General features: G+C 33.3%; 1 protein-coding gene and 1 long non-coding RNA gene across 7 annotated transcripts in view; one reads left to right on the forward strand and one right to left on the reverse strand.

The window, feature by feature from the left end:
- Nucleotides 1-6,579, reverse strand: part of LOC130220915 (uncharacterized) — a 49,466-nt gene extending 42,887 nt beyond the window's left edge. Inside the window, exon 1 of the long non-coding RNA XR_008836243.1 lies at nucleotides 6,425-6,579. This is a non-coding gene — a long non-coding RNA (uncharacterized LOC130220915). The remainder of the gene's footprint in view (nucleotides 1-6,424) is intronic.
- Nucleotides 1-24,199, forward strand: part of nfixb (nuclear factor I/Xb) — a 276,181-nt gene that overhangs the window by 28,875 nt on the left and 223,107 nt on the right. The window contains exon 1 of one of the 6 annotated variants that reach the window (XM_056453180.1): nucleotides 6,621-6,747. The exons of the other annotated variants lie outside the window; for them this stretch is intronic. Within the exon in view, the coding sequence (XP_056309155.1) occupies nucleotides 6,721-6,747 (27 nt within the window). The 5' untranslated portion in view covers nucleotides 6,621-6,720. Of the gene's footprint in view, nucleotides 1-6,620; nucleotides 6,748-24,199 lie in introns of those variants that run through there. 6 annotated transcript variants of the gene reach the window in all.

The following is a 24,199-nucleotide window of genomic DNA, read 5'->3' on the forward strand; positions in this document are numbered from 1 at the left end:
AGCTGGTGTGCTCCAAAACAGCGACAAAATTCAGGTTTAGAAGATATAAAACTGATATAAACATGTAGAACTTGTAGTTTGTCACTTAAATGGATCAATGGTTTTATAATGGTTTTAAAAAATCGCTATTGGCTGTTTTTGTAAACGGGGAGGAGCTATGTCCCACCCTCTCTTTGAGATCCATCGAATAAAAATGCATGTTTCAAAGCACTTCACAAGACCTTTAAATGCTGTACTGCATTTATTGCATGTTTATTTGTGTATATTATACTAGTAAGTACTACTCATTTGTTAACAACAGTAAACAGTAAAAAGATAAAATAATATAAATATAATAATATGTATTTTTGCTAATACATTAACTACCCTGTAAAAATGCTGGGTGCCACACAATCGATTTGGGTTGGGACAACATGAAATAATTATGTTAACTTATTAGTTTTTACATATTTAAATGGATTAAACATAAAATAATTAAGTCCAGAATTTCAGCTCATTGTAAATAAGTAATTTGCTGTAAACATCAAACATCAATTTTTGAGTGTATTATTTATTTATCCAAATGTTTGAGAAGATCCTGTGGCTTTTAAAAAGATGCTTTTATATGGATATTTTGGTTAATGACCTTCTGTTTTGTTTGTCAGATTCTGTAATTTTTTAATTAATATATACAGCTACAGTATAGGAAAAAACCCACTGATATGTAAATTCTCTGATATGTAATGGTAGTTTCTCTGATATGCAACGGATATATTAGGTATGGCTTCGAGTAATTTATTCATTGTTTATTTGTTGAGTAAAGATATTTGTTTTAGTTCTCCTAAAGGTCAGTAGTTCACATTTTGTATTTACATTATATAAAGATTATCCAGCCCAATCTCATGAGGAAACATAACTATCTTTCGTATTGTCACAAAAAGTCATGTTTTTTTGCCCATTTATTCGTGTTTTTGAATTGCATTATAGAAACTTGATCTTTGATCTTTTCTACAACAACTTTTGATGTCAAAAAGTTTGAGAAAGGGACTTTTATGAACGGTTTTAATAGTTTGAAGTTATACAGTGTCTGGTCTGGGGTTTAATAATGCTACAAAAACCCGATAATAAACTGCCAGCACTTTTTCAGATATTTTACAGACTTAATTATATAAATATAAAATTTCTAAAACATTTTATTGTTTCAAATGACTAAAATTCATATGATTTCAGTTGTATAAAAATATAAGATTTTTAAAAGGAGGGTGTGTCCCCAAACCCCATCCCTAAAACCACCTGTCATTGGGCGATGAGCAAATCATACTAAACTGTACAAATAAGATCGTACAAATTCGCCACTTTATCAAAAAGTTGTGAATTGTCGAATTACAATTGTGTTGCCCTTATTAGATCATACTTCAAATTAGAGCTGCACGATATTGGACAAACTGACATGTTGATATTTAGATTTGTGTGATCTATATATTGTGTGAATACAGATTAAATATAATAGGCAAACATGAAAACAATTTTACCTAATATACTTAAATAGCTATTTTTTATATAATATTACAATAAATTACTCAAATAACCCAATGTTGGGTCAACATTTGAACAAACCCAACATTTATTTATTTTTATTTTTTTCAATTAAATTAAAATGACACTTTTTAACTCAATTTTAACTCAAAGTATTGTTTATACTTGACCCCCAACAATGGGTTACAACAACCCAGCATTTTGTTGTGTAGTTAAATACAGTAGAGCAGTAATACACAAAATACATACATTAATTAAATGTAAAGACTCAATTTGTTTAATGGAAAATTTGTTTACATTTTCCATAAATCTCCTTAAATTCTCCATACATCACATGTTCTGAATAGTGGTGCCTGCTAAACTATATTTCTATAAATCCTGCGATGTGATTATTGCAGATGTGCACATTGTGATAAAAAAAAAAAAAGATAAATTGTAAAGGCCCTACCACAAATATCACAAACATGTCAAACTCTTAAAAAAAAAATAAAAAAAAAACACAAACATACTGGGAAAAAAAAAACCACAATCGATTTGTGTTGGGAAAACATGAAGGAATTGAGTTAACTTATTTGTTTATATAAATTTAAGTAGCTTGAACATAAAACAATCAAGTTGTCTCCCCAAATAACACAAAGTTTGTGTTTTGTCAGTTCAATTTAAATAAGTAGTTTGAACAAACAGCAAATGTCAGTTTTTTGAGTGCATGTCCCTTACAGCAGTGGTACCCAAAGTGGGGGTAACTGAGGGGGGGGGGGGGGTGCTTGGTGATTTTCAAAAATCAAATTCATTTCATTAAACTATTAGAATGACCATATTTTATCCATAACTTACTGAAGAACAAAATAGTAGTCAATAGTTACATTGTTAACATGTTAATAATAAAGATTAAAAAACAACACGCAAATAAAAAGCCATCAGCCTTTCAAATGTTTTGCGACCTCTAGGTGATTTCATTATAGACACAGCAATAGTGTCAGATGCAGCACATTGATTTAATGGCACCAGATAAAAGTTTCTGACACCTTTACTGCACTCACGTACATCAAAAATAAATACAGGCCGCAAGTGAACATGGAGGATGGTCTCCGAGTGGCGTTCTCCAAAATTAAACGATGAATAGACTTGGGCCTCCTGTTATGCGAGTGCGGTTGTGTGCAAGCTTTATATATTTATAACCACCTCAGAGGATATTGGGGGTTGAGAGTCACTGGCATTGTTATATTGGGGGTCGCGGGCTGAAAATTTTGGGAACCCCTGCCTTACAGAAATCTACAAATGTTACTGCGAAATGTGTAGCATGTGCTAGGACACACAGCAGGTCAGAGGGGACGTGAGGTAACTAGTGACTCCCGCAGGTGAATATGTTTGCTGTGTGGTGGTCCTGAAGCGGCGTACAGCACTCTCTCTCTCTCTGTCTCTCTCTCTCTCTCTCTCTCTCTCTCTCGGGTTGTTTTGGCAGAGGGCTGTAATTGGCCACACAGTGCGGAGTTCTGTCTTTGTTTCCCCTGCAGTGGCTTGCGGTGGAACTGCACCGGCAGCAGGGCCTCATAAATCTCCAGGCCTCCGGTGGCACATCCAGCCTTCAGCTCCGGTTCTGCTCAATGACTTCACCCCCACCAAAAATCCCCACCCAGGGACGCGCTCCAGGACTTTATACTGCTCTTTCCTTAATGTTCACTCCTTTCATGTATTTTGCAAGGCACATTCATTTTGAAGTTTGGGGGGGTGACGTGTGTGTGTGTGCGTGTGTGTGTGTGTGTGTGTGTGTGTGTGTGTGTGTGTGTGTGTGTGTGTGTGTGTGTGTGTGTGTAGACCAGGTGATTTTGCGCACATCTTTTTTTTTTTCTTACAGAGAATGCAATACTGAGTACAGCGTATAGTACATTTGTATTTGAGACTCATTTACAGACACAAATATGTTTATTTATGTTATTATTTATTTATATAATTGCACTTTTTTTCACTTCATAAAGAGAAACATTACAATTCTGTCATGATTTACTCACCTTGTACTTGTTTCAAACCATTATGAGTTTCTTTATTCTGTTGTACACAAAAGAAGATATTTTGAAAAATGTTGAAAACCTGTAACCATTGACCTCCATTATAGGAAAAACTAATATTATGAAAGTCAATGGTTACAGGTTTTCAACCTTTTTCAAAATATCTTCATTTGTGTTCAACAGAACAAAGAAACTCAAAGATGAGAGACCACATGAGAGTGAGTAAATGTACAGTACATTTTGGGGTGAACCATCTTTTTATTGTATGTAAAGGTTGTATACAAATATTCAAGAAACAAAGAACTGAAGATGACAGTAACAGCCTTATTAAATGTGTTCATATTTTACAAAATATTATTCAAGACTCGTATTCTGCACATGCAACAGAAAGTTTATTTGTTTTTAGGTAAAGAAATTACCCAATGTACACATATTACCTAATGTTATTTTAATTAGGATTAGGATAATAAAATTAGGATTCGGATAAAATAAAGAGTGCTCACATTTTGTTTTATTTCTTTTTTTCTCCTTTTTTTTTTACATTTAGTTTATTTACATCACAATTATACTAGAAATGTCATAAGCATGTGGGTCATACTTGGCATTGTATACTATGTGCATTTAAATATGAATTCCACATATATTAAATATTATTTAAATTAAAATAAATTCATGATTAGGCATGGGCCGTATGAGATTCTGACGGTATGATAAGCTCAGGTAAAAATATCAGTTCCACGATATCATGGTATTATAATTACTGCTCTAAAATATGTTCTTAAATGGCTAGGTAAAAAAACACAACTTTTCCCCTTATTGAACATAGTATATATTTTTTTACATTTTAAAATATTTTGAAACAACCAAATGGCTAATTAATTTAAATAAATCATTGACCTCTGCTGCATTCAAAGTTTCAAGTTTCAAAAACACTGATTTATTTATTTATTTATTTATTTATTTATTTTTTATTTTTTATTTTATTTATTTTTTTTTCAACTTGAAAAGGTGTTTTTGGATATCTTTCTTTTCTTTGGATCTAAAGTAAGCCACGGCACTGTTCAGCTCTACAGCATGCTGGATGTTGGTTTATAAGAGATTTGTTTTTCAGATGTTTCCTGAATCATGGTAGCTTGTGATGTGGAGGGTCCTTTTCTACTGTTGCCCTAAAAAACTTTAATAAAATAGTGTAAAAAAAAAAACATGTAAAAAAACACCCAAACTTACAAATACCTTAGGAAGGGTATAACATAAAATGTTAACGGTTTTAAAACCTTGACTTTTCAAAACCACGGTAAACCTGGTTATCATCATTCATGATCTATTACACATTATAACAGCTAAAGTAAAAAGTGAAAATGATTTGTCATATAAAAATAACAATTCTAGCAATGTTTCCATTAAAAACGTTTCTCAATAACATTACTTTTTAAAAGCATGTTTTAAAAATGTTTAAGTATGCAAAAGTATTTTGGTAATGAACGTTGAAATAAACATTATGGTATAAGTACTGTAATAACATTTTAAAATGTTGAATCTGTTAAAATATTTTTTTGGGGGGGGAAAGCTTGGTGTGTATATAATGTGTATTGTAATGATGTTTGTGAGAAATGATTCAAAGTAACTTTGAAAGAACGTTCTATCAACGTCACTAAAAGAATGCTTGTTTTTAGGGTTTTAGGAATACATTTTCTCAAATGATTGTCATTTACTGAATTATGGACTGACCAGTAGCTTGTGATGTGGAGGGTCCTTTTCTACTGTTGTCCTAAAATAAACTTAATAAAATAGTTGTAATAAAAAACTACAAATACCTATAGGAACGGTGTAACAGAAAATGTTAAGTTTTAAAACCTTGACTGTTCAAAACCAAGGTAAACCTTTAAACCGGTTATCATGCATGCCTATAATTAAAAAAAATGAAAATTATTTGTCAGTTAAAAATAACAATTCTAGGAATGTTTTCATCAAAAAAACATTATTTCTCAATATCATTACTTTTTAAACATGTTTTTCAAATTCTTAGTTTTGCAAACGTATTTTGATAATGAATATTAGAATAAACATTATGGTACAAGTACTGTAGTAATGTTTAAAACGTCGAATCTCAGTTTAAACGTTGTTTTTTTTTGGGGGGGGGTTCTTAACATTCATTCGTTCATTTTCTTTTCGGCTTACTCCCTTTATTAATCTGGGGTCGCCATAATCCTAAAAACCTTTCTCGAATGATTGTCATTTACTGAATCATGGAATGACCAGTAGCTTGTGATGTGGAGAGTCCTTTTCTACTGTTGCCCTGAAAAAAACCCAACCTTACAAATACCTTAAGAACGGTACAATAGAAAATTGTAACAGTTTTAAAACCTTGACTGTTCAAAACCACAGTAAACCTTTAAACCGGTTATTGTCCTATGCCTATTCATTATCTGTTACACATTATAACAGCTAATGTAAAAAGTGAGAATGATTTGTCTTTTTCAAATAGCAATTCTAGGAATGTTTTCATAAAAAAAAAACGTTATTTCTCAATATCATTACTTTTTTTTTAAACATGTTTAAACAGATTTTGCTAATAAATATTAGAATATTAGAACATTAGGGTACAAGTACTATAGAAACGTTTGAAAATGTCGAATAATTTAATCAGTTAAAACATTTTTTTAGGTAAAATAGTACTTATAATGTGTATTGTAATAATGTTTGTGAGAAATTATTTGAAGTAACTTTGAAAGAACGTTCTATCGACGTCACTAAAAAAATGCTTGTTCTTAATGTATTCCTAAAAACCTTTCTCGAATGTTTAAAGTTCTGAAGACAATCCCTGCTACTGTAGCTGCACTTTTACAGTACTTGACCTTACTCGTTATTTTACTTTACACTATGCTGAGCTATGAAAATCTTACCTTCCAGACTTCACGCAGCTTCCACACATGCTTTAACACTCAAATCTCACCGAGACTCGTGTCGGTCAGGCTGATAAGACGCTTGTTCAGTCAGTCAGAGAAAGAGAGAAAGAGAAGGAGAGAGAGGGAGACGACCCGCGGTAGAGGGAGGGAGAGAAAGTTTTTCTCTTCGCAAAACTTTGTGCAAGCTTTCACTTTCAGCCGCTTTAGGCGGAGTTACAGCAGCGTGCAGTGAGCGAGCGCGGGACGGCAATGCCACTTCCATCCCGCTTCAGTAAAGCATCTCACATATAAGCATGTACTCTCCATACTGCCTCACACAGGTAACGCATTCCTTCTTTTTCTGCTTGATTGATTCGCGGTGCTGTCTGTCTGTCTTTCTCTCAGCGGGTCCCCGCGGCTTCGGGGCTGCTGGAGTTGTAGGCTACTAGAGCGCGCGTTATGTGGCACGTCTCCAGCTGACCTTCTTTACGCGTTTTCAGCGCGCGTGGTTTGGGCAGAAAATGGCGCTTCGCTTGGAATCTGTTTAATATAAGAGGAGGAGGAGTGCATGTGTAAGCTAGACTTTTTAACAGCGAGTTGAGCGCTTGTTTCTCTCGGTCCCGCGCTGCACTTGGAGAGATTGGAAGACGCGCGCGGGTTTTGGAAAGTCCTGCGTTAGGCGTTGTTGTTGGAAGAGTTGAACTTGATCAGATTATTTTTTTCTTTCGGAGAAATGTCAGAGGTCGCCAGCTTTGCACCAAAACTCAAGTTTGCCAGCCTGAGCGAATGCTTGTGTTGATTAGTATGCGGCTTTGCTTTTAAACATGTATTTATATGGGTTTATTGGGAAAATATTGCCGGAGACGTTTTTAAGGTTGTGCGTAGACTCAAATGCACCCGGTGTAAAATAACAATTCCTGATTCACCTCTAAATTCTTCAGAATTATTCCCAACTACAGTTAATTCGTGCTAAGATCAGTAAATTGTTAGTTTATGCAGTTTTTAGACTTAAACTGAACACTTTGCAGTGCAAATAACGCATTTATGTATTAATCTTTATTTGTATTTAACGTGTAAAGAGCCTTTTGCTATATTACGAGCTGCAGGCAGCTTAAACAAGGTCATTTTTCTAGTATTAAAAAGTAAACCATTTTAAGGTCACATTCCTGTGAAATCTGATTATTTAGTACATTTCTGTGCATTTATGCATTTTAAAAAGTCTAATGCACATTTTTACACTGTTAGAGAAATGTGTTTGCCATGCAATGAAATAACATTATTAATTTCCGATGTTTTGTGTTCATATAGCTTACTCTTTAGCTATATACAGTGCTCATCATATATATAAGTACACTTCTCACAAATCTGTCTTTTAAATGCACATTTTTAATTGGAAGCTATACAGTATTTGTGCAAATACTTTAAATTAGTCAGTACTGGAGCCAAATCTGGAGCTTATCTAACAAAATAACTTACTATAACACTCTAAAAACTAGGACTTGTTATTAATATTGAATACAAATTTAAAAAGAGGAAAAATCAAGAGAAACAAAAAATTGAAAAATGTAGTTTCTCTTTGCAATATTTAGCTTGAATTTAATTGCATTATCTTTTAATTTCTAAATAAATTTTGGTGATTAAAATATTATTTTAATAAATGTTTAATCTGATTTGTTTAAATGCGCAAAAATACGTCTATATTTACTGAGAAATGGATAAAAATATTCATTTTCCAAATGGGCTGTACTTAATTATGCTGAGCACTGTATATATTAATTTAAGAAAATATACTTTTTTACAGTAACTTTTTTACTGATAAACACAACAGCTTTTAAACCAGGTGTTTGCAGATTTATCATTTCAATCACGTTTGTAACAAACAGACATTCTCATTCATTATGTCTGTGTCTAAACTCACAATCGTACATCACAGAGCAGAGCTGACAGCTATTTTCCCTCATTTTTTCTACCGATTCTTTTGTCTTCAGAATTATGGCTGCCTTATAACACACAACGTTTTCCCTGTGCAAGTCTCTCTGTCATATGGTGCGGTTGTTTATATTTCTGCCATGGCGGACAGTTTGGCTTGCTCTGCGTGTGTCATGTGTAATTCATTCCCGAGTTTTACAGTGGTTCTATTAAAACAATTTTACTTCCATGCCCCCACCACATGCTTGCAGATCCAGGCAGCGTTTGTTTTTCTTTGGGGCATGCAAGCGCCGGCCTGTTTCCCATTTAAAATACAATAGTTACTGTGCGCAGCCGTGTTCCCTAATTGATTAAAGTGGTGCAATTTGAACAAGGAATTATTCTGTGATTTTAATAGACATGTTGAGTCTAAAAAAAAAAAAAGCTGCTTCATAACGTGGCATTTTTATGAGGAATTCTTTGTAGCGTTTATGTACAGTACAGGCAGTGTATGTCCGTCATGACGTGTGCAGATTACTGTAAGTGTAGTGTAGGTGGCTTTTTACTAAGCAGACTGCAACAGATTTATCTCTTGGGTCTGAAATCTCCATATTTTCCTGTTTAGATTGCACTGAATCATACCTGCGTTGGCTCCAGAGAAAACAACGGCAGTGGGTCAATCGCAACTGGAAAAGCAAATGTGCCAAATGATTTATTTATTGGATATCTATCTATCTATCTATCTATCTATATCTATCTATCTATCTATCTATCTATCTATCTATCTATCTATCTATCTATCTATCTATCTATCTATCTATCTATCTATCTATCTATCTATCTATCTATCTATCTATCTATCTATCTATCTATCTATCTATCTATCTATCTATCTATCTATCTATCTATCTATCTGTCCATCTATCTATCTGTCCATCTATCTGTCTATCTATCTGTCCATCCGTCTGTCTGTCTGTACATAGAATATAGAATTGCAGTAATATTAGCTTTGCACTTGCATCAGTGTTTTAGTCAATTTAAGCAGCCTTTGAGAGAAGAGAGACCGAGAGAAAGCAGGTCTTCACCATTGCACTCGAGCTTCGTTTCTCATGAATAGATTTCCATTTCAGCTTGTTTGAAGGTTGTTCATAATTAAAGCTGGTCTGGAAGCTCATTGAGGGCTTTAAATGTAAATAAAAAGGTACTGAAGCTTGCTAGTGAACACTAGTGCAGAAATACACTGGGATAGTGAGTTCTAGATCAGGCAGAAATGGATGTTAGGGCTTCACAACATATCGTTCCAGCATCGATATCACAATGTGCGAGTCGCAGTAGTCACTTCACAGGGATCTGCAATATAGTTGACCAGACATTACAGTTAACAACATAGTGGAGTAATTTCATATTTTAACCTTACAAAGTTTATTATTTGCATGTGTTTTTAAAGCCTGACTGTAAGAATTTGAAGCAAATTTGGGCACAATAAATGAAATGTTTGTAGCTTAAAGATGAATTGTACATTATATAATTATTTACTCAATGAAAATTAGTGTTATTATTATAATTATATGGTGATTATTTAATTTCAGCTTCTAATTACTGTTTGACTCACCAGAAAATCATAAATCATTGTTTATTTGCATATTTTCTCTGTTGTATTTACCTTTGCTTGTCGTTTATTAAATGATGTTTTATGCAGATACGCTCCCCTACAGAATCATCCCAATTGAAATTATAAATTCCTTACAAGCTATTTAAGTCATCTGCTGAAATTGCACGTGTATCGCAATATATATTGCAGTAAATAAAAATATTGCCATGTCAGTTTTTTTCTAATATCACGCAGCCCTAACGGATATTGTTCAAGATCTTTATGATTGAATTGATGTAAATTAAGGATGGATCGATATCATAGTTTTGGATTTGATACGATACCAGAATGTAATATCTACACTGTAAATAAACATATCGCTGCCTTCAAATTTTAAGTTGAATCAAATTAACTTTTCTAGTCATCTCAACTTGCAACTGACTAAAATATTAAGTTAAACTTTGTATAACTTAATACATTTAGTTGAAAAACGATTAACTTATTTAAATAAGTATAAATATTTGTTGTGCTGACTTTTTGTCATACTTTTTACAGTTTTTTACAGTTACAATTTACAGTCATACAGTTTACACTGAAAAAAAAAATCTTGGTTGCCTTAAATTCTAAAGCTGAATCAAATTAACCCTATGAGTCATTTGAACTTATATTATGTTAGACTTAGAATTTAAACAGCTTGTGTAGCTTATAAAATTAAGTTAGAACATGTCTAACTTAGTTTAATAAGTTACAATGACCTAAAATATATGCTGTCAGGACTAATTGATCATATCATTTTTTACAGTGTATGATTAAATTATGGAAGGCTGTATCATAATTTTGGATTCAGTACGTTACCAGATTGTAATATCTACACAGTAAACAAAAATATCGCTGCCTTCAAAATTTAAGTTGAATCAAATGAACTTTTCTAGTCATCTCAACTTATGTCAATCAAACTGACTAAAATATAAAATTAACTTTGTATGGCTTAATATGTTTAGTTGAAGCCTGATTAACATACTAATATAAGTTAAAGCAACATAAAAATATTTGTTGTCCTGACTTTTCGGCATTTATTTACAGTTTGTAAAAAAAAAAAAAAAAAAAATCCTGGTTGCCTTAAATTCTTAAATTGAATCAAATTAACCTTATGAGTCCATTGAACTTATATTATGCTAATCTGACTTAAAACAGCTTGCGTAACTTATAAAATTAGTTTAAGCTGTCAGGACTAATTGTTCATATTTTTTTTTACAGTGTAGGTATCGATTTTGAATCAATGCCATACGAGACTATTTACCAGCCTCATAAGCAAAGTGAATTGAGCGCTTTATTATAACTATATATTTTTTTATATATTAGTATCTTTGTATCAAACTTAAACGACGCATTTTGATTATATATTTATATATATATATATATATATATATATATATATATATATATATATATATATATATTGTAAACATGGCAACGCAGTAGCACAGTAGGTAGTGATGTCGCCTCACAACAAAAAGGTCGCTGATTCAAGCCTCGGCTGGGTCAGTTGGTGTTTCTGTGTGGAGTTAGCATGTTCTCCCTGCGTTCGCGTGGGTTTCCTCTGGGTGCTCCGGTTTCCCCCACATTCCAAAGACATGCGGTACAGGTGAATTGGGTAGGCTAAATTGTCCGTAGTGTATGTGTGTGTGTGAACAAGTCTGTATGTGTTTCCCAGTGATGGGTTGCAGCTGGAAGGGCATCCGCTGCATAAAAAAAAATGCTGGATAAGTTGGCGGTTCATTCCGCTGTGGCGACCCCAGATTAATAAAGGGACTAAGCCGAAAAGAAAATGAATGAATGAATATTGTAAACATGCTGGACAAAAATGTTAATTTGTTCAAAAGGAATTTATCTTTGGGAAAGTGCTTTCCATGTTAATGCATATTTATATTTTACTGCGTAAAAAGTTCCAGAAAGCAGTTGTGTGTGCTGTTACACTTTTATTCAAATGACTATAATGCCACTGAATGAGTTTCCTCTTATTCACCAAAGAAATGTTACTGACCATTGAAGGTCGTTTTGAATTAAATTGATTTGCTTTGTGCCCAGAAATGAGGGCCGACATCAAAAATTATGTCTAATTATGTACTTGTGTTTTGTATAATTAAAGAGAGAGAGAGAGAGAGAGAGAGAGAGAGAGAGAGTGTGTGTAGAGAGAGAGAGAGAGAGAGAGAGAGATTATCACATACAGCTGCAGGGTCACACCTGCCTTTTTTAAGCCCAGCTCACACTCAGTCATTAACATGTGTGTTGATATTTTAAAATCTGTATTCGGAAACATTCAACCCCGGGCAAGAGTATATGTCTGTAATGTTTTGGATACAGTGTAAATACATCAAATTAAATTAAGTTTGTAGTTGTTCACTGTATTTAGCGTATTTTATTTGTAATTGTAGAGCATAAAGGAAAATATTATAGTGAATTATTTAACTATTTATGTCATTTTCAAATGCAGTTTTTGGATATGACAATAATAATCTTACCAATAATCAAATGTTTTAGTCAACAGCAAGTCAGCCGAATGAAAAATATTCTGTATTTCAAAATAAAATATAGAAATTCAAATAGTCAATAGCTAAAGAAACCAATTTAAAATATTTATTTTCAATGTATTTAGATTTTGGAACAGACAATTCTGTGGCCAGTCAACAAAAAACAAAGAGTTTTCAAGCAAAAACCAATAATAAAACTCACAAAATAGACAGAATATGCCTGTAAATCAGATACTTCACATGCACTTTACACTTTAAAAAGCAATTACTTAAAATAAGTGAGTAAACCCATTTCCTTAAAAGTGGCAAGTTGATTTAACTTAATACATATATTTCTGTTGCAACTTATAAAAATTAAGTGAACTTAACAGTTCTAATTATGCACATAGTTCATTTACTTAATCATTTTTAAGGGAATGCTTACTCAATTTTTAAAAGTAAAGCCAGCTATTGCTTTTTACAGTGAATCAATCAACCAACTAATCACAAAAAAGTAGCGTTCAATACGTTTAAATAAAAAAACTAATTAGAATCATTTTATGGGTCAAAAAAATAAGTTTTCAACCAAAAACCAATAATAAAACTCACAAAATGTCCAAAATATGCCTGTAAATCACACTGTAAAACCCAAAAAGTGAAGCTAACTCAAACCATTTGAGGAAATCGATTGCAACAAACCATTTGTTCAAAAACTAATCCTAATGAGTGCTGTGAACTTAATCTATTTGAGTAAATGATGCAATTTGAGCACAGTAAAATTCAGTAAATGGAGAGAACTCAAACCAACTGAGAACTGTAAACCCCAGTAAGTTAAGGCAACTCAAAAAGTTAAAGGAAACTGATTGCTACAAACCATTTGAGTTAAAAAAACTAATTTATTTAATGAGTTTAAGTATTATGAACTTCATTTAAGTTGAAGGTAATGAGGAATTTAATGACCTCATTACCTTCAACACTGAGTTCAAAACCCTTTTCAAATGAGTAGAAATAACTTTTGAGTTATAAATTTTGTGTTAACTACACTCATTTCATTTGATAAAGTTGACTGTTTAGTTTTATAATGCATAAAATGTATTTTGGCTATTGTAAGATTGTTTTTTTGTGTAGGCTCACATATACGCTTACTTTTATAAACATATTTTTATTACACCGTTTTTATTACACTGAATAACATTTTAATGGGTGTCAAATCATGGTAAAAATGTACCAACAATTTTTTAAAATTTAGCCAATCCTTAATAACAAAGTTTAAGATGAACTTAACTTAATCAAATTAATAAATGAATATAATTTTTCTTTATTAGGATTTGACAGAAAAAAAGTTTATTCTTACCAAAAAAAAAGAAGAACACCAGCTTGACTAGCAGGTGAAACTTGCGTGAATCCTAAAGGAATTGATTTGCAGCCAGTTTTCGAAGCGTTGCGCATCGTATGGTGACTGGATCTGAATGTCGCGGCGCTGATGAGAAACCTCGCGCATCTCGCTTCACAAAACTTTAATCAGTAGCAAAGGACATCTGTGCATATTCAGCCAAATAAAAAAAAATCTGGTCTGAGATGGATGAGGCCGTCCAGCCATGACAAGCTTAACTTTCTCAAACCTGACTTAGTCACTCTAGACTCGCTCTAGATTGGCTGGGTTTAGCTCGCTCCCCGGGCCTGGAAAATGAGTTGGAACAGCTGCTCTCGGGATTAAAATCTGATGGAGCCGCAGTTTGAATCAACACGCTGCTTTTGATATTTCAGACTTTAAGACTTTCATCATCATCTTTCACTTTTCCGATTCACTCGCATGCAACTGTGTCTTTAAGCTTGAATTCTTTCTTCGCTTGTCCTTCTTTTTTCCCCCCTAATTCTGAAGCTTAAGTGGTTTTAGCACAGGATTAGGGAGTTTTGCAGGACCGTGGTTAGTGGCTGCTTGTCCAGTACATTCTGCTTCTTTCTTCACTTTTTTGTGGAAGCCACTGTTTGAATAGAGAGAATCACACTTGTGACAAGATGTCCCATATCAAATTTTGAAACGTTATTATATACATAAAAGGCATATTGAATAGAGGTAAAGTGTCTGCTTGAACATTTCAGATAACTTTTGTGATGATAATAAAATGCTTGACTGATACAATTACATTAAAATGATATAACACCCTTGTGCTTATGAAATAAATAAAAGAATAAGTGAGCATACTAAATTTGTATGCTCTATGTACAGTATAAAGATTTAAAATGATAATTAAAGAGTCTGCACTGAGATTGTCTATTAGGGTCTAATATTTCATTAATCTTGACCCTTCATGCTTTAAATGTGACCCTGGTGCACAAAAACAGCCGTTTGTTAGAAATCGAGATTTATATAGCATCTGAAATTGAAATGAATAATATTTTCATTGACGTATTTGTGTGGACTGGACAATATTTGGATGAGATTCAACTATTTGAATATGTGTAATCTGAGGATTACAAAAAAAATGTGAATATTGAGAAAATGGCCTTTAAAGTTGTTTAAATTAAGTGCTTAGCAATGCATAAATGTAATTAAAAATTAAGTTTTTTAAACATTTTAGGTTGGAAAGTCTCTACTTAATTATTTTTTATATATACAGTGCATCCGGAAAGTATTCATATAGCGCTTCACTTTTTCTACATTTTTCATGTTACAGCCTTATTCCAAAATGGATTAAATTCATTTATTTCCTCTAAATTCTACACACAATACCCCATAATGACAATGTGAACAAAAGATTTTTGCACATTTATTAAAAATAAAAAATCTGAAAAATCACATGTACAGAAGTTTTCACAGCCTTTGCTCAATACTTTGTTGATGCACCTTTGGCAGCAATTACAGCCTCAAGTCTTTTTGAATATGATGCTACAAGCTTGGCACCCCTGTCTTTGGGAATTTTTGCCCATTCCTCTTTGCAGGACTTCTCAAGCTCTATCAGTTTGGATGGGAAGCGACGGTGTACAGCCATTTTTAGATCTCTCCAGAGATGTTCATTAGGATTTAGGTCTGGGCTCTGGCTGGGCCACTCAAGGACTCACTCATTCACCGAGTTGTTGTGAAGCCACTCCATTGATTGGCGGTGTGCTTTGGGTCATTGTCCTGCTGGAAGATGAACCGTCGCCCCAGTCTGAGGTCAAGAGCACTCTGAAGCATGTTTTCATTCAGGATGTCTCTGTACATCGCTGCATTCATCTTTCCCTCTATCCTGACTAGTCTTCCAGTTCCTGCTGCTGAAAAACATCCCCACAGCATGATGCTGCCACCACCATGCTTCACTGTAGGGATGGTATTAGCCTGGTGATGAGCTGTGCCTGGTTTTCTACAAATGTAACGCCTGGCATTCACTCCAAAGAGTTCAATTCCAGTCGATGAGTGGCTTCCGTCTGGCCCCTCTACCATACAGGCCTGATTGGTGGATTGCTGCACAGATGGTTGTCCTTCTGTAAGGTTCTCCTCTCTCCACAAAGGAACGCTGGAGCTCAGACAGAGTGACCATCAGGTTATTGATCACCTCCCTGACTAAGGCCCTTCTCCCCCGATCACTCAGCCTAGTTGGCCGGCCAGCTCTAGGAAGAGTCCTGGTGGTTCCAAACATCTTCCACTTACGAATGATGGAGGCCACTGTGCTCATTGGAACTTTCAGAGCAGCAGGAATTTTTCTGTAACCTTCCCCAGCCTTGTGCCTCGAGAAAATCCTGTCTCGGAGGTCTACAGACAATTCCTTTGTCTTCCTTTGCCTAACCCTAACCCTAACCCTAAAGGACGACAAAAAATTTAGAGATTGTTTATTAGATTTTATAGAGATGCAAATAGTAAACATCAGTTCATCAGTCATTGACTAAACATGTGCATGAAAATACTCACAACACATGCAAATACAGAAATGCACTGCAAATAGCACAGACAATGAAAATGTGTCGGGGGACCTCAAAAAGTTTATAGATTGTTTATTAGATTTTATGGAGATGCAAATAGTAAACATTAATTCATCAATCTCTGACTTAACATATTCATGAAAATACAACACATGCAAATACAGAAATGCACTGCAATTAGCAAAGGCAACAACTAAAATGTGTCTGGGGAGCCCAAAAAGTTTATTAGATTTTCTGGAGATGCACTGCAGAATCAGCCTAATAAATCTAGCATTATAAATTCTTTCAAAATAGAGATTTAAGTCATCTGGTGAAATTTTATTCATATCAAAATAAATATCGCAATGTAAGGTTTTTCCAATATCATGCAGCCCTATATAAAACAAAGGAAACGTTTTTGATATCTTATTATAGATAGATAGAATCATTTTTCATCGATATAAACAGTACGTCCTTGTTTGCGGTACATGGATCTAAGATGTTGAAATTGTCAGCCGGAGCGAACAGTACAACCAGTTGATCTTGTGTTTCACTTCAGAGGGCCGTGACGGTATTGTGCTGTCCTGTGCCGCTGAAACCAGAGTCCCCCCGTTTGCCGGTGTCCAGTGGCGTCGAGTCGAGCACAGAGACGAAGAGAGCCAAGCTTACAATGCCAGACGGGCACAGGGACACTCTGTTCCTTTTACTTATTCATTCTCACGGGGCGTCAGCCGTGTCCCGTAGCCGACTGTCAAAGCTGGTGTTCACCCGCCGCACGGTCAACAATAATAAAAGACCACAAACAAAGACATTCCATAGCGCTGTTCAGAGACTGCGGGATCATATCGCAGTTATTTCCCCGAGGTGCACCTACAGTCTTTCTGCTCTCAAACATTCGCCATTTCGCTTCGCATGTTGTAATCATGTGCTAAGTTTGCGTCTTTTGATATTTTAAATGAATATTTGTAAATTAAGTCGTTTACTTATGTTGTTCCAAAGCTGGATGACTTTACATCTTCTGGGGAGAAGTTGAGCTGAATGCTTTTGCTCTTTCAGACCGAGGAAAATATTGGAAACTGGCAAAAGTAGTACAAATAATAATAATAATAATAATAATAATAATAATAATAATAATAATAATATTGATAAAGTCTAAGTGTAACATTGTTTTTATATACAAATCAATGTAATGCATGGAGAGAACTGGCTGGGAACAGATCGTTATGAAAATCTGCAGTGCAAATCTAAATATTCAGATCAGATTTAAAAGCTAAGATGGAAATAAAATAAAAAGCACATGAATTTTTATTTCATTTGGTTTCGCATAAAAGCTAAGTATCATATAACATCAGAAGACTCCAAATATAGCACACAGGTCATTTAGATTGAGTTTAAGATGCTGATTTTAAGGTTAGGCTTGTTTAAATCTTTTTTTTTTTTGTCTAAAAAAATCATAATAAAGATGCAGGTTTGTATGTCGTGAATGATAGAGTCTATTATACTTCTGCTATATTTTATGTATACTTCATGTATATTTTCCACATTACATATAGTTTCCACATAACATATATTTAGATTGACGCATTCTTACTATCAATTTTGAAGTGGCAGTTTGTTTATTTCAGATATTCAATCAAAATGTCGCATTTCTCAAGGTACAAATAGGATTGTAGAACAAGATCATACTTTAGAAGTACCAATATACAGTGCTCAGCATATATGAGTACACCCCGCACAAATCTCTCATTTAAATTAATATTTTCTATAGGATGCTTTACAATATTATTATTGTGGATATAGATTAGTTTTGTCCGTACTTAAGCCAAATCTGGAGCTTATCTAACAAAATAACTTACAATAATGGATCAAAAATTACACCAAAAAGTACACCAAAAGCTATATGTTAGAAAAAATATTAAATAAAGATCTCAAAAATTGCAATAATAAAAAAAATAATAATAAAAAAAAATAAATAATAAATATATATATATATACATACAATGTTTTTTTTTTTTTTTTTGCAATATTTAGCATAAATTTAATTGTATTATCTATCTATCTTTCCACTAAAGATGTTCGGTGAATAAAGAATTATTTTAATAAATATATCTGTTTAATAAATTTGTTTTGTTTAAATGCACCAGTATATTTTACCCGTATTCACTGAGAAATTGATAAAAATATTCATTTTCAAAATAAGGTGTACACAGTTATGCTAAACACTGTATAAGTTTAGTGTGTACCAGTACCTTGTAAATCAAATCTTCATCTCGTTTTTACTCTATCAGTATTCATTTTTTATTTGCTTATCAGCTTATTGAGCACATTTGATATGTGCGTATCTTTTTGTTCTTTATATTTAACTTTAATATTTGGGTCCTTAAAGGGGTAGTTCACCCAAAAATGAAAATTTTGTCATCATTTAATCTCCTTTCTCTTGTTCTAAACCTGTTTCTTTTGTTAAACACAAAAGAAGATATTTTTAAGAATGCTGGAAACCTGTAACCATTGACGTCCATAGTATTTGTTTTTCCTGCCATGGATGTCAGGTTTTTCTCAGTGATGGGCTGCAGCTGGAAGGGCATCCACTGCGTAAAACATGCTGGATAAATTGACGGTTCATTCCGTTGTGGTGACCCCTGATTAATAAAGGGACTAAGTCGAAATAAAAATAAATGAATGGATGTCAGGTTTTTCCCAGTGATGGGTTGCAGCTGGAAGGGCATCTGCTGCGTGAAACATATGCTGGATAAGTTGGCGGTTCATTTCGTTGTGACGATCCCTGATTAATAAAAGGACTTAGCTGAAAAAAAATGAATGAATGAATGAATGAATGTCAGGTTTTACAGTAGCTTTCTTCAAAATAAATTCTTTTGTGTTCAACAGAAGAAAGACACTCATAAAGGTTTGGAACCACTTGATAGTAAATTTTTATTTTGGGTGAACTATGCCTTTAAATATTTGAGGTCATTTCTGTTTACTTTGACATAGTGATAAATATGGATGGTCATAAATCTAAGGTATAATGTTTTTGCAGATCATTTTCAGTTTATAATTATTATTATTATTAATATTATTGTTATTATTTGGCCTGTTAGTTTTTCGTTCTAATTCATTTATTGAAAGTATTTTGTCCTTTTCCTTTATTTGCTGGTTTTCCCTCACTGTCTATAAAAAACAAGAATCGTCTTCAAGGCATTGTTTATTTGTGCTCAAATTTTAGGAGTTCCTCTGCGAAGTCTTGCATACTATTAAGAACAGCAGGTGTTGAGGATGGCACATAAAATATTAGGAGACAGCACACACCCCTTGAGCAGATATTTTGAGTGGATGCCTCTTGGGCGATGTCTAAGGACAATAAGATGATCCACAAATCATTATAAATTTACTTTTGTGCCTGAAGCAATTCAGTTACGTAATGTAGTTAATTGATGGATTATTATTTATTGTTATTATTGTTATTGATTTTTTTTTGTGTGCTTAATGTTAAGTGTTGGGGTTTATTGTGTTAAGTGTCATTTTTGTTATATGTGAAGCACCACCATGTCAGAATGAATTGCCCCAAGGGGATTAATAAAGTTTTAAACTAAACTAACTAGTTCTGACGTCACCAAATCAACCAACAGAAAACTGAAAAGGGAAAAAGACAAGCAAGGTCAATTGAAAGTAATAATTACGAGCAGGAGTGAACACCACACATAACAGTTGTGTTAAAAAATAATTACGTTGTCTTAGGATAATGAGTCGTATTTATGTAAGGGCTGTAACAGTTTGTTTGCATAATTTGTTTGGCACTTTTTGTTCCAGAAACGGTTACTTGATTTTTTTTTTTTAAGAAAAGTTGCCCTCAGTACATGGCTGTTTTGGCCTGGAGGTTTTTATTTTAGCGGTGTATTTGTGATATTTAGCTTGAATTTAATTGCGTTATCTTTCAATTTCTAAATGTTTGATGACTAAAATATTATTTTAATAAATATATCTGTTTAATACATCTGTTTTGTTGCACCAAAATACACCTATTTTCACTGAGAAAGGGATCAAAATCTTCTTTTTCATAATGAGGTGTACTCAGTTATGCTGAGCACTGTAACCTGCTTCAAAACATTTGATTTAAATTTTCTTTTTGTTCTAAACAAATGCTGGATAAGTTGGCGGTTCATTCCATTGTGGCAACCCCTGATTAATAAAGGGACTAAGCTGAAAACAAAAATGAATGAATGGATGTCAGGTTTTAGCTTTCTTCAAAATATCTTCTTTTGTGTTCAACAGAAGAAAGAAACTGATAAAGGTTTGGAACCACTTGAGAGTGAGTAATTTTTATTTTGGGGTGAACTATGCCTCTAAATATTTGAGGTCCTTTCTGTTTACTTTGACTTTTAGATTTTTGAGCACTGTTGATAAATATGGATGGTCATAAATCTAAGGTTAAATGTTTTTGCTGAACAGTTTCATTGTATTATAATTACTTTTTTTGGCCTGTTAGTTTTTTAGTTCTGACGTCGCCAAATCAACCAATAGAAAGCTGAAAAGGAAAAAAGACAAACAATTGAAAGTAATAATTACGGGCAGGAGGGAACGCCACACGCAACAGTTATGTTAATAAATAATTTAGTTGGAGCACTTTGGCTGTTGTTTGTTTATGTTACGTTGTATTAGGATCCCGAGTCGTACTTAAGTAAGGGCCGTAACAGTTTGTTTGCGTAATTTGTTAGGCAATTTTATTCCAGAAAGTCATTAAACTTAATTATTATTATTATTATTTTTTTTGGACCCTTTGACTACCGCGACTAACGGTTGACCATGTTTTTACTGTTTTAAATCATTTTCATAGTATATATATTAATTACGGTACTTTTACCATAAACTGGTATATCAACCATTTGGTAAAGGTTGATATTTTAGAAATTATGGGATGTGTTGAAAAAAATGCATTGAGTGTGTCAACTAGCAACATTAAGAGTTAAGAAATGCAATCCAAACATTTTTTTCTTGGTGGAGTAGTTAAAGGGTTAAGAAAAACTGCCTTTAGTAAATGTCTGGTTTGTCCTGAAAGCTTTTATTTTAAGCGTATTTTTATTCCAAACAAAAAAAAATTGAGGGGAAAAATTGATTGTCATTATATAACCTCTCTAAAGTTATAGCCACTTATCTTACACTCCATCAACTCGCGCAAAAATGTTTTCAGAAGTCATTTCCTTGAGTTTTTCCACAAAAAAGACGCTTCAAAGGATCCCGTCAGCCTTTATAGACAGACAAACAGCGAAGGGAAATTTTCAGTTCATAATGAACACGATAAATGTGTCAAGGAGCCGTTTTTGTTTCGCTGCACACTGTATTAGGTGGTGGGAAACACAAAGCGGGCCTGAGTTCTATGCGTCCTGGCACGGAAGAGGACGGCCTAAAATAAAGTACGTCTCGTTTTTATCTTGAGCTTTAATGCAGAACGGCCCGAACCGATCGGCTCTCATCCACTATCTGCACAGCTGTCCCAGTACCCGTGGAGAATGGATTCCTACCACCATTGCCATGGGAGTCTCCAGCCAGAAGAATAGGAGGATATCCAGTCTGTGTGTATGTGTGTGTGTGTGTGTGTGTCCTCCTCCCTTTCCCTTCGCTCATGTCACTCCTGGCATGGATTAGGCCTTGGCAGCGGCCTGGCAGTGCCCGTAGCTCCACTGCGGCTCTGTGCTTGCTGATATGTTGTGCTGTTGCTATGGTAACTGGACACACAGACACACACACACTCACACACTCGAACGCAAATTACATAATTTAGCTGGCATATACATAAGCTGCAAAATGTAGGTTTGGTATGGTACGGTCGGCGCTGATCAAAACCATCTCATAGTGAAAATAGAGAAGGTCTCGGTCCCGCACACACGGTTAGAAATGGTTCATGGGGACTGGCAATTTAAGATGGACTCATAGACTGATGGCGATCACACATCGCAATGAACGAAGAATCAAAATTATTTTTATTTACATGACTACTAATAAAGGTTGTCATTGATGGTTCCAAGAAGCAGCTTGCCTGAATGTCCCCGGAACTAAAATGTTCCTCTGTGGGAATGATTCTTTAAATGATTATGGCATAAATAATGGGCTAAAGGCATTGGTCAGTTTTTGAGATTTCGGCCTGTTTGGATTTCCATGAAGTGTTGCACTTTCATTTATTTATTTATTTATTTATTTATTTATTTATTTGTTAATTTGTTTGTTAATTTTATTTTATTATTTATTTGTTAGTTTGTTTTTTATTTAATTTTATTTATTTATTTATTTATTTAGTTAGTTATGCTGTTTTTCTTAGTCCCCATAATTGTTTTGTATTATATATTATTTTTAAAATATCATTTTATTTATTATACTTGGTTTAATGTAATTTTTTTTATACATGTTGTAAATGATTATTATTATTATTATTATTTTATATTTTTATTTTAACGTTTTTCACCGTAGTCCCCATATTTTTTTAAATTAATTAATAATAATAATAATAATAATTAATTATTATTATTATTATTATTATTATTATTATTATTATTATTATTATTATTATTATTATTATTATTATATTTTTAATAACTACTAAATATGTGGTTTTCATTTTCTGGACCATCTAATTTTGTTTTATCAATATCATCCATTATATGTTTTATTAAATATAATTAAATATATTATTATTATTTTATTATTTTTTTCACAGTTTTTTCTTAGTACCCATATTTGTTCTATATTATATATAATTATAAATTTTAATTAATTAGTAAAATAATAAATATTTTATATTTTATAGCATTTTAATTATTTTAAATGGTTTTATGTCATTTATTATACACTGTAAAATGTTTTTTTTTTTTTTTACTGTTTTCTCAAAGCCCCCCATGTATGTTTTATATATTAATCATTAGGAAAATATATATATATATATATATATATATCTATATATATATATAATATTATTCATCATTATTATTATTATTATTATTATTCAGTGTTTTCTCAAAGTATTCCTCCCAGAAATGTCACTTTAGTATTTGTTGTACAGTTTAATACTATTACCTACATTTCAAATCTTTTTACTGACGGGTTTGTTCTTATATAATATGTCTGATGTTATGCAAAAACTGAAAATAATAACTCTAAAAACATTATGAAATGTGTTCTTTGGCTGTTGATGACATTGTGTGATTTCTGAAATGGTTATAATTTTATTTTTGGTCCTAAAGAGATTCCTTCTGTAAAAAGCATTTAACTGTAATATGTCAACGAAATGAAACGGGAAATTTGAACACGGTCCAATGTTCCAATATCTGCAGAATGTATGCAAATTAGACAATTTAATTAGATAATGCCTCATTTACATATTTAAACATAACATTTCAGGAAAACAAAAACACATTGCAGTCCGTCAGCTGGGGTGATGTCTGTTAGTTACGTTTTTACCTAAAAGTCTTGCCAAAAAATGGGTTATTTTAGAAAACTAGTAACTAAAAGGTTATTCGGGCAACCAAAAGCAGGTTCCTCTAAGGCACTGGCTGTGAAAAGGAGGTTTATTTTTGATGGTGTGGTATTCAGGCTCTTCTGGATTTATGGCTTGTCGGATGGCTATGCCAGTGTTGGCATGGGTTCGGTTTGTGGTGTTGCTAGGCAAAATTTTCCCGCTCTGGCTTTGCGCTCCATTGGTTCCATGTCTGTCTGAGCAGATCAGTTTCTCTTTGTTTTACTTTGTTTTTGTTGAAGTGCCACTCCATGACGGACCACAGCGGGACGGATCAAACACACTAGACGTTTAAGACCGACGGGCTTATTATGAGACGCAGCCGGAGGTCAAGGCCGTACGACCCTGTTGAAGGATGATATAAAAGCAAGACGCGGTTCTGAAATATACTACTCCTAATAACA

Source organism: Danio aesculapii, chromosome 3 (genome assembly GCF_903798145.1).
Source record: "Danio aesculapii chromosome 3, fDanAes4.1, whole genome shotgun sequence".
NCBI lineage: Eukaryota > Metazoa > Chordata > Actinopteri > Cypriniformes > Danionidae > Danio > Danio aesculapii.